This window comes from Archocentrus centrarchus, chromosome 2, assembly GCF_007364275.1.
Source record: "Archocentrus centrarchus isolate MPI-CPG fArcCen1 chromosome 2, fArcCen1, whole genome shotgun sequence".
NCBI lineage: Eukaryota > Metazoa > Chordata > Actinopteri > Cichliformes > Cichlidae > Archocentrus > Archocentrus centrarchus.
Window position 1 is genome coordinate 13,736,917 of NC_044347.1, and position 11,342 is coordinate 13,748,258.

The following is an 11,342-nucleotide window of genomic DNA, read 5'->3' on the forward strand; positions in this document are numbered from 1 at the left end:
TCCAAATTTCCTATTGAAAGTAAAAACAGATGAACCTCAAAAATGGGAAGGTTCATATTTTTTTGTATGTAGCCATCTGTTATCTCATTAGTAAAAAAAAATAGTAGCTGAAGCTGACTTAAAAATAAGAAAATATACAATCATCACAGTCTTAATCAAAATGTTGGATCCTCTGACATTAATCGGCTGTAAAATAAGGTGCAAAAGATGTTTATATAAATATATAAATGTTTAGATTTAATAAAACTTGAGGGGATTTTGAGCTTTAAAGTGTCATTACTGTCATTAGTGCATTTTGCCTCTTTATCCTGAGGCAGCAGGCATGTAATGAAATGCATAAATCTTTGTTATGATGATTTGATTCACCCTCTCTTACCTCTGGCTCAAGTCTTTTCCGCTCCTTTAATTTATTTCTTTAATATATAAAGTACTGTGCAATAGACTTGAGCCACCTCACATTTCTTTATGTTTTAAAGTGCTCTTGAGCAATAGTTCTCCAGCTTTCTGCAGGTCTTTCAAAGTTAGTCTTTGGACATTGGCTGCTTTTATCACTCATTTTCAGTTCAGCCTTTGTACGCGATCATTTTCAGGGGAATGTGTTTTTGTTTATTAAGCCACTTATCTCTGACCTATGAATCATGAGCCAGTGTTGTGTCTACATATAACAGACAACTTAGCAAAGAACCAATATTAAATGATATAAAGCAGCCTGTCACAAAAACACATCTATGAAAAATGTCAAAGATAACACAGTTTGACAGACATCAAATAATATTTTTGCACCAACAAGGTGATTCCCAAAGAGCTGTTACTAAAAACTTGGCTTTTCTCAACATGGTGTGCAGTGTGTACTTAAAAAAAAAAAAAAATGAGGCAGTTCGACAAGTGGAGGACAATAGAAGAAGTGTCAGACCTAAAAACTGTCTACAGCAGATGGGACAGTATCTGAAAGTCACATCCTAATAGCAAAGACATCCAGCAAAGACCTGACGCGGGACCTGAGAGATACATCTGGACCTTCAGCTGATCCATCTACTGTTCACTGAAGCCTCATCAGAAATGGTCTCAGTGGAAGGATGGCTGTCAAAAAGCCATTCTTAATGAAGGGAAATGGGGAGAAATGGATGAGGTATGTCACATTACACGAGAACTGGACTGAACAGCAGTGGCAACGGGTCTGATGGAGGGATGGATCTACATTTGACATTTTTGGTTCAAATCATTGTAAATATGTAAAGAGGCGGTCAAGAGAAGTACAACAGTGAGTGTCTACAGCCATCTGTAAAACATGGTGGAGGCTCTGTCATGGTTTGGGGCTGCATTTCAGCCAGAGGTGCTGGAGAGCTTGTCAAACTTGATGAGCATGATCAGCTTGATTTTCAGTGAACAGTTACTAAAATCTTACCAGTGTTTGTTTTACTTAAAAACATTCTTTGCGTTTCTCTGAATTTAAAGTAAAACCAGACAGTTGAACACTGTAAATGCTTCTCTGTCCTCTCAGGAGAAGGTGTGGTCAAATGTGGATAAGTCTCTGGAGTGCATCATCCAGCGTGTCGACAAGCTGCTTCAGAAAGAGAGGAGACCCAGCATTAGCAGTCAGGACAGTGCCCAGAGTGACCAGCAGGGCGGCAGCAGTAAGAAAGGTAACAAACACATTTTAGCTCTCTGTTTAATTTATGGTTGTAGAGTTTTACAGAGATGAATTTGCTCAGCTCTTTTCTAGTATTAATAAAGTTGTTTTGACTCCATAAAGGAAAATAACTCTCTCTACACAGTTTACAGTTTATTCTTGTCTTTTGGGTAAATATTAGTCAGGATAGAAATGGCTACAGTGAAATCCCATAAGGAAGATAATCTGTGCCAAAGTAAAAATGCTTGTTTTCCTCCCTGCAAGGCTCAGAAATTTAGCTGACAAACACTGTGATGTATGTGTTGCTATCATGTAACTCTGGCTCGGGAATGGTGAGTTGTTTTATTCTCATGGCTTAGGCATCATCAGTAGGAATCTGTCCTGGTTTACTGGCCTGCATTTATGTAAGTCAGGCAGCAATAAGAGAAAAAAGTGCAGTGACGTTGGTGTTGGAGTAGAAAAAGTCTAGATTAATGTGGGATTATTTTGCAGTCAGTTTTCATCACCTGGTTACAATGTCCTCACTCAATATTACGTAGACCACAGACTATAAACAACCCAAACATAAACCGCTGGTTGAACAATTTCGCGCCACTGCCATCTTCATGCTGTGAAACCAAGAGACACGGGTGAGGGGAGGATCTGACTGAGAAACTGAGGGACACTACACAGGACCAGAATTATTTTTATATATATGTATATATATATGTGTATATATATATATAAAAATAAAAAAAAAGACTGAAGAAGGTCAGGCCAGTGTTCACTGAGTTCACAGATCAGGCAGCTGAGGGGACATTTTTTCATAGACTTCTATACAACTATGCAGTCTTTTTTGCAACAAGAGAGGTCCAGGAGAATAAATGCAGATTTAAGTTTAAGGCACTTCTGCTGTTAGGGTGACCAGGCGTCCCTCTTTATGTGGAACTACATGATACTTAACCTGTTTTTGGCTGCACAGCAGTTAAAGTTGCAAGTGACCAATAAGAAATCAGTAGCTTTTCAGATTTCAGTGAGTATGATGAAAAGTACCACACATAAAATGAAGCAACAGTATATTCCAGGGGTGGGCTGGGGTTGAAATTCAACCCAGGAGCTTGGTTTGGAGAGGCCTTTTATCCGATCGTACAACAGACAAAAAAAATTCGGATCACCGGCCGGTCCGGCCTGGAAACGACCGGCCGTTTGGGAAACCTCCTGAACCTCCCGATGGCCACCACGCCCCTGGTATATACTGAGAAACCGAGTTTTTGTCTTCCTTTTTTTTTCTTTGGTGCTGGAGTTTTTTTTCACACAAAGGAAAATGTGGTGTGAAGTTTTCACCATTTGGGATAAAAATTCACCCTGCCACCCACCCTTTCTCTTTATTTATTTAAAATAAAGAGATGAAAATATTCCCGTGGTTTTAGGTTTCAGTTCTGGGCTTGTTTGCTGACAGCTTTTTTTTTTTTTTTGTGGCTGTGAAAAGGTGATGCTGGGAAGTGTTTAGCTTTCTGGATCAACCCAGAAAGTACATCAGAGGAATCTCCATCATCATCGTCATTAAAACCACCTCCACCGTCATCATCATCATCATCATCATCATCTCAACCACCATCCTCTTCTTCTCAGCTCGCCCTCTCAGCACGACCTCCCAGCCCTGAACAGGAAGACTGTAGGTTTCTTTTTTTCCCCCCGCTTTCTTTTCCTGTTGCTTCTTCTTCTTCTTGAGTCATCTCTCTCATGTCTATTTTCAGCTCAGTTCACTGCTTACTTTTAATAAGTTGAAGGATTCATAAGCAGATTTTTTTCTTCACCTCATCTGCAGACTTCATTCTTAATCCAAAATATTACTAAATGACTCGTCTTTTTAAAAGTCTCAGATGTTCAGTGTTTTGCTTTGTGCGATATATGTCGTCTTTCTGTCCACAATGTTGCAGCATTACTGTAGCCAGCCCTCCAGCCAGCTGCTGTATCTGAGAGTTTCTACATGTTGTACCAGACCAGGGTCAAATGTCTGCCCGAACTCATGTTTTTATTTCATCAAAGAAGGCAGAAAAAAGTGCAGAAGAAATCTAAAAGGATGCCTTTCATTTTAGCCATCAGAGAATAATAAGCTCTGTAACATGGCACCGTCTGATATCCTCATGCTTGTGTTGTTCCTACATATCAGTGTTGGTTCAGGATCAACGTTGCAAGTGACCGGTGATGCTGTCTGTGCATTCAGTTAGCATTAGCCAACTACCAAACCAACATAAGTAACCTAAATTTGGCTAACAGCAAACCTAACTTGATGATATATTTATTATATTGTATAAATTAATAAAGAAAACACTTGAAATGCTTACCATTTGATTTATATAAACAACATTGTTACGCTGCAATCACAACAACATGATTGGCCAGCTGCGGTGTTGATCCTGAGCCATTATGATGATGATGCAGTAACACCAACACAGGGATATCGTGGGTGTTTTGACCCTGGTCTGCAGTGTTTCTTCTGTGTTGTCTCTGCTACCCTCTGTGGCACAAGGTGCCCGCTAATCATGCATGTTGCACCTCCAACCCCTCTTCCAGATGGAAGCCCCAGTGCTGAGGAGGCGTACCCAGGTAAGAGCTGCCTCCCCACCTGTGCTCCTGTCACTCCTTATCCGCTTCTCCAGGACCTATAATGATTTCATGATGATAAAGGGTCCAGGCAGAGATAGTTCGATGTTTGCACTAAGCAACATCCAATGAAATGTCAAATAGTTGTGAAAAAGTCATCTGGAAAAAAAAGAAAAGCAATGTAATTTATTCATGTTCACAGACATGAATGGCCATTCTTACTTTTGTGAACTAACATAACAAATGTAAAGTTTGAGTATGAAGTCTATTTTGTGTCTGCGCCACGACAACCAAGAAAACGCAGATTTTGATTGGCATCAACATTATTATTTTCACTTGATATTTTATTAGAATAGTTCTAGTATATGTTATTGAAACTTAGGATGTCTGCATGACTGAGACCTGAACAGCCTTCACAAAGTGTTGCATTGATATTCTAATACCTGTTCTGATTTTCCTAATAAAAGCACTAATAAAATGGCACCGTCCTTCGCACCTGTTGAGTAGCAGTGGGCGGTGCATTAAAAAATTATTTTTATTATCCATTTATTCAATAAAACCTTTAATTTTGTAAACTCTGTGAAGAAATTCAGTTCAACTTTATTTTGTTTTTATAGCACCAAATCAGAACAATAGTCGCCTCAAGACCCCACAATAATACAGAGGAAACCCTGACAGACGACACTATGAACAAGCACTTGGTGACAGTGGGAAGGAAAAACTCCCTTTTTAACAGGAAGTTTTTCCTTCCCACTGTTGAAATAACCATAAATTACCAACACTGACAGATGGATGTGGCTTAAAGAGTAGATCACGGGTCTTTCAGTTTCATAGATTAGTAGTTTAACTTCCCATCTAGTAGGGCTGTGCAGCTAGTTTAATTTTAACACTTTTAGCTTGGACCAATTAATAAAGCAAGATGGACAACATAAAGAGGTGATTGGGCATGAAGTACATCAGACTGTCGCAGATTTATGCAGCTGAACTATAATTAGAGTTCAAGATGATCCACTTAATTAGAAAGACAAATCAATCCATGATTTTTCACAAGTCTTTGAGTACTCATGGTGAATAATTGTAATTATGATTTTTGCCCTTAACAAAGCAGCCTGATTGTCTTGGGATCTCTACAAAACCAGACTGGATTTGTTGCTTTTTTTTTTTTTTGTCCACTTCTGAAATGAAGCTGATGTGCTTACTTTTGTGGCACATAAGATAAAATTTTAGTGTGTTGTAGAAAAATGAAAAAGTAGAGTTAGTTCCTTTTTAAGTGGTTTTGGTATTGGTTTCTTTCCAGAAGAATTTGTGGCTAGTCCTGGAGCTACAAGCTTTCAGTCTCTGTCAGTGCTTCTGCTTTCCCTGTTGTTCCTCTGTTCCATCGTTTTTTCTGTTTGTGTCCAATTTAAAAACAAATGCGCTTTGAAATTATCTTTGCTGAGTAGTGTGTAAACTAGTGTTCTGAAGGTGGATTTGGATTTTGGATGGACCTCTGTGTTTCATCTCTGACGGTTCATTTGCACTTGTTGCAGGCGAGTGGAGCGAGGCTCTGTACCCTCTCCTCACCACGCTCACAGACTGCGTCGCCATGATGAGCGACAAAGCCAAGAAGTCCATGGTCTTCCTGCTGATGCAGGACACCGCCCCGACCATAGCCATGGACGTGTCGCTGCAGTACCGCCGCGATGTTGTCTTCTGCCAAACGGTCAGCATGCAAACATTATTCAAGTGACTCAGATGTGCTCACCCACACATATTTCCATTAACTTATATCTGAGCTCATGCATTTATCCTTGAGTGACTCACAGTGAGGGGAAAGAAGTCAAGAAAAGTGTAAACATTGCAAACAGAAGGAGTCCAGAGGTACATGACTTGGTGGTTTTGCAGTATGCATGTGACTATTAAATCTCTGAGTAAAGAATAAAGGCAAAGGGAGGACAACAAGTAAGGATTCCACACTCCCACTCACCTGACACCACAGCTATAGGGAGGATGTGGCGCCAGATGTAGTCCACACAGTGGATCCTCTCTTCTTTTATTTTTAGGGCCTCGTTACGATTGTAGTTTTTTGGCAGGCACTGCTGTTGGACACACAACTGTTATATTTACTCAGAGTGGATCCCTGCAGGCTGCTTCTTAAAACGGCAGCCACAGCAGAGGTGTCAGGCACGTCAAGCTAAACTCTAAGTTGGAAGTAAAGAAGCAGTAAATTTAGCATTTAGCTAAATATTTCAGAAAAGGGGGTATTTCATGCATATTAAGTACAGCAAATGGAGAAGACTGTATTCCCGAATCAGCCATAATTAAAGCTTGAATAGTTAAGCAATCACATTCATTTTCAAAGCATGAAGTCAAATATTCCAGTTTCAGCTTAAGTTTAATCTTCGCTGTCAGTTGTCTTTAAATTAACTTTGATGCATCACGATAGTGAGAAAATACAGTAATACAGAGTCAGTCTCTGATAATACAGCGATTAATTGTTATAACTTGGGGAAAATTGCAAATCTGTTGCCATCTACATCCACAGAAATTCACATTAATTACATACGTTCAGAGTCCAGCCAGAACCTCATAGTCTGAAACAGATATTCCTCCACAAATAGTCACGTAGTTGCCGCAGGATGGTGATTTAACTGCAAAATTACATATCGCGGACAACTTGCACTCATTGGTGCAGACTCACTCAGATTGATTGCAACATGTTGGCAATCTATCTGCATTTATAAATTAGACAGTAGTTATTTGCAACCCTTCATCAATCTGTCAGAGTAGAATTCAATGCAATTACCAGGCAACCGATGATTTTTTTCGGGGGTTGATTGTTTATTTGCTTCTTTCCTCTCCTTGTTGCAAGGAGGTTGCTGCCCTCTTTTTGTTTGTTTGACTACAGTGTGCCTGAGCCATTAATGCCTTGTCCAGTTCAGGGTCTTAGAGGGGCTGGAGCAGCTGGCATATCATTCACACTCATGTTCACACCTACAGCCAATTTGGAATCACCAGTCAGCCTAGCATGCATGTCTTTGGACTGTGGTTTAGGATTGGGGCCCATATTTAGCCTTCCAAATAAGATAAAAATCTATCTGTAATTGGAGCTCTGCAGGTGAAATTTGAAACCCTGCCATAGATGCTTCAATGGTGCATTTTTCAATGTAAAATATACAACACGCATTAAAAAAATATTTAAGAGGGCACAAGTGAAATTGCTAAACATAACTGCTACTGAAAAAAAAATATTTAAGAGACAATTTTTTGGTCATGCAAGCCCTTTATGTACTCCTCACGCTGCAGTTTTCATCAGCTGAATAGTTTTGGCATCCTCAGTCTTTTTGCCTTTGACGGGTGTGTAACAGTTCTGATTATCATGTGTTCTCTCAGATCAGGTTGAAATTAGCTTTCTGCAGGAAGAAGCCTTTATGAGAAGTGAAAATCAGTTACATAAAACTTGTCAGTGTGGAGTTACAACCCTCCGGTGTCCACACACGCTGAGCTGCACAAGGATGCACAGAAACCAACTGCATGCGTCTACTTACATAATGTGATAAGCAGGCAAGCTGTGGTGGCTGGATGTGAAACCACGTGTTGATTTGCGCTACTGGTTATGATGCAGATTTAGAAACTGACACTAAGGTCATACATTCAGTGTGTCGTACAGTGCAGGAACTGTATTAAGATTAAAAGTGTAACATCTACTGTGATCTAAATTGTAAATTAATTGGTCATGTTTATGGTTGCACACAGCTGAGTGCTAGAAAAACAGTGTGCCTATATTGGTCAACCTGACAGAAGTCAGATTTCAGTTGGGACATCAGCAGGTATCCCAGATGCAGCTCAGTTTTTTTCCATATTAGATTACATTAAACATATTATTTTGTTCAGATCACACTCTACTAAAAACTTACTTACACAAGAGTAAAAATAGGACAGCAACCTCTTTGCAACTGGGAAAAATTGGCGGTTGCCTGGTGAATGCGTTAAGTTTTTTCATGTTCAGTGACAGACTGCAACACAGTCAACCTCTAGGTAACCATTTTTTAAAGACCTGTGCAAAGAGACTGTGATTGTTTGGAGACAGGTTGCCTCCCATCAGGCAACCTGTCTCCAAACAATCACAGTCCAACTCTGACTGCAATCACTCTCAGACAGATTGGTGAAGGTTTGCAAATAACTGCCATCTAATTTATAAACGCATGTTGCGCCAACGTGTTCCAGTCGATCTGAGTCAGTCTGCACTGATAAGCAGAACTCGTCCATGTCTCGTCTCTTGGCAGTAGTAACTCATTCTGGTTATTCTGGTTATATTCCTGTATGAAAGCAAGGTTGCAGAGCACCTCCATCATGTTGCAGTTAAGTTGCGTCCTGCATGAACTACATTACAATTTGTGAAGGAGTTTCTGTTTTAAATCTGAGTTTCTGGCTGGACTTTGAATGTAAGCAGTTAATGCAAATTTCTGTTTAATGCAGATTAAACATTTTGCGGATTTATCAAGCACAGATTGCACCTAATTGTCAATTTGATCCCATTCAGTCCCAAACTGATAGCAGAGTGATGCCATCTTATTGCTGTGGTATCACCATCTTGACGTTTTGAAGACGGCAGCTTGACTGTGAGTGGTCGCAGACGTGGTCCTCATCTGCTCTCCAACCACTGTTTTCCCCAGTGTGACGGTAGCATAAAGGATGTTCCTGGCATCAAATTTACTAGTCTGTTAAAAGAGAGAAGCAATCTGACTAATTGGTTAGTGTAAGCGTTACGAAAACAGTCAAAACTGAGCACAGTCTAATGGACCTAGTGAAACATTGGTCTTACAAATATTGCTTGTATATTTAAGATGAACATTTTCCAGTTATAAATGTTGCTGAAATGTCGTCTACAGTGCAGAGTGTGGCTGACAGCAGTGTTAGCAGCAGCAGCAGCCTTTCTTGCAGATTAATGTTTACACGCTGAAATAAAACATGCTTCAAAATGCTGCTGAGCTGCCCTGGTTCCTGTCATCTCTTTACTTTCCACCTTGCTCGGTTACAGCCTCCCATCACAGTGAGAGCATGTTAGGGTTGCAGCCCTGGCTAGTGATGCTGGTGTCATAATGTCTCACAAACTGGAGATAATTAGCATGACATTCAGGAGCCGTACCACACCTTTTACACCTTTTTCTGGCCATGCAAGTATGTCCCTTCCTGCCCTCCTACAACCACAAGAGCATGGTCATATCTGGATTTAAAATAAGAGAGTGGAGCAGTTAAAAGACCCTGATCCAATGAATGGAGAGACTGACTGCTAGAATAAGCTCTCAGAGTCTTCTGTATAGGTAGGAGCAAGTTGATTGTTTTATGCAAATAAAAATGATCGACTGTCGTGAGAGGCGAGGCTGAGATGGTTTGGATATGTGGAGGAGGGATAGGAAATATGAATATGAATATGGAGCTGCCAGGCAGGAGGAAAAGAGGAAACCACAGAGAAGATTCATGGATGTATTGAAGGAGGACATGCAGAGGGTTGGTGTGACAGAGGAGGATGGAGATGGAGACAGATCGTCCGCTGTGGTGACCCCTAAAGGGAGCAGCCGAAAAAAGAACCGTCATTAATGATGCCCGTGTTTTGTTCCTGACCCAAAACGGCATCCTGGTCTGGCCATAATTGATCTGATATCCTCAGTTACTCAGATGCAGCATGAAAAGGAGGAGCTGGAGCGGAGGTGGGCTGCAAAGCGGCCTGCAGATGTAGCAACTAAAGCGGCTTAAATGTTCCTTCTTGCTGTGGCTGATGTTGCTGTCAGACGGGTGTTACATTTAATTCTTTCAGTTTATAAAATTCTGAACTGAAGTTTGGGAACAGAGAAACAACAAACTGCCTCCTCCTTGTCTGACCTGCTGTTCGTGCTGATGTGTGTGTTTCAGTATGTGTGTTTGTGTTACAGCTCACCGCTCTCATCTGCGGCTTCATTATCAAACTGAGGAACTGTCTCCGTGACAACGGATTCCTGAGACAGCTCTACACCATCGGCCTGCTCGCTCAGTTTGAGTCCCTGCTCAGCACCTACGGTACGAACGCATTCGGAGCACAGCTTCTTGTAATCACACAAAGCCCGCTGGGCCTCTAATTTCCACTGTGTGCGTCTGCAGGAGAGGAGCTCGCCATGTTGGAGGACATGAGCGTCGGCATCATGGATCTGCGCAACGTCACATTTAAGGTAAGAAAGGTAGAAAGGAAAAGCAGAGTGTTAACTGTGTTTCCAGGCTTTAGATCCACTGTACAAGGGTGCTATTAAACAGGCCTGAGGTTTGTGCCAAACCTGTGGTTCTTTGACATGGACAGGACCAGGAGAAAATATACAGTAGTTTTTTCATTAAAAACTGCTTTTGATTTTGGCTTTGGAGGTTTACTGCACTCGTGTAGTTTTTTGGTGAACCCCCTCTTAGATTTATAGCTCTTTCATATTTCTCATCTTCTTTGTCATTAATCAAGCTTATATCTGCATATTCATACACTTCATTTTTAAGGTCACCCAGGCAACCGGCACCTCCACCCCCGAGATGCTGCCAATCATCACGGGGAACCGGGATGGCTTCAACGTCCGCATCCCGCTGCCGGGGCCCATGTTTGAAGCTCTGCCCCGTGAGATCCAGAGCGGCATGCTGCTGCGGGTGCAGCCGGTGCACTTCAACGTTGGCATCAACGAGCAGCAGACGCTCGCTGAGAAGTGAGTGGACATGTTCGGGATTTGGCGGTGCAGGTATTTGGAGGGGGGAAAACAAATGGTGTGTGTGTGTGTGTTTTTTCAGGTTTGGAGACACGTCCCTGCAGGAGATCATAAACTCTGAGAGTCTCTCCAGACTGAACTCGTACTACGAGCAGTTCAAAGAAGTCCTACCCGAGGACTGTGAGTACAGAGCAGACTTTAGCATTCACGTTTTCTTTCTAACTTCTAACTTGTACCACAAACCTGTTGCTTTTTCTTTAGTGGTTGCCAAATATATTTACTGGTGTATGCAGGAAAAGCCATATACATGCTGCATGTGTTCCTTCACTTCACAATTACGAAGCAGCACAAAGAAAGCTAAAAAATGGCTCTTTTGATAGCAAAGGTTCCTTTTTTTTGGTTTTACCTGCATTCAGGCCTCCCGAGATCTC

The 11,342-nt window shown here is 41.2% G+C and overlaps 1 protein-coding gene across 3 annotated transcripts in view; it reads left to right on the top strand.

The window, feature by feature from the left end:
• Positions 1-11,342, top strand: part of LOC115793688 (inositol polyphosphate-4-phosphatase type I A-like) — a 68,571-nt gene that overhangs the window by 38,669 nt on the left and 18,560 nt on the right. For 2 of the 3 annotated variants that reach the window (XM_030748798.1, XM_030748789.1), the window contains exons 15-23: positions 1,502-1,643; positions 3,099-3,284; positions 4,187-4,219; positions 5,746-5,918; positions 10,129-10,252; positions 10,334-10,401; positions 10,712-10,911; positions 10,994-11,091; positions 11,328-11,342. The exon at positions 11,328-11,342 is cut by the window's right edge and continues 98 nt beyond it. In XM_030748798.1, the coding sequence (XP_030604658.1) occupies positions 1,502-1,643; positions 3,099-3,284; positions 4,187-4,219; positions 5,746-5,918; positions 10,129-10,252; positions 10,334-10,401; positions 10,712-10,911; positions 10,994-11,091; positions 11,328-11,342 (1,039 nt within the window). The remainder of the gene's footprint in view (positions 1-1,501; positions 1,644-3,098; positions 3,285-4,186; positions 4,220-5,745; positions 5,919-10,128; positions 10,253-10,333; positions 10,402-10,711; positions 10,912-10,993; positions 11,092-11,327) is intronic. The other variant, XM_030748807.1, reaches the window with a different exon arrangement.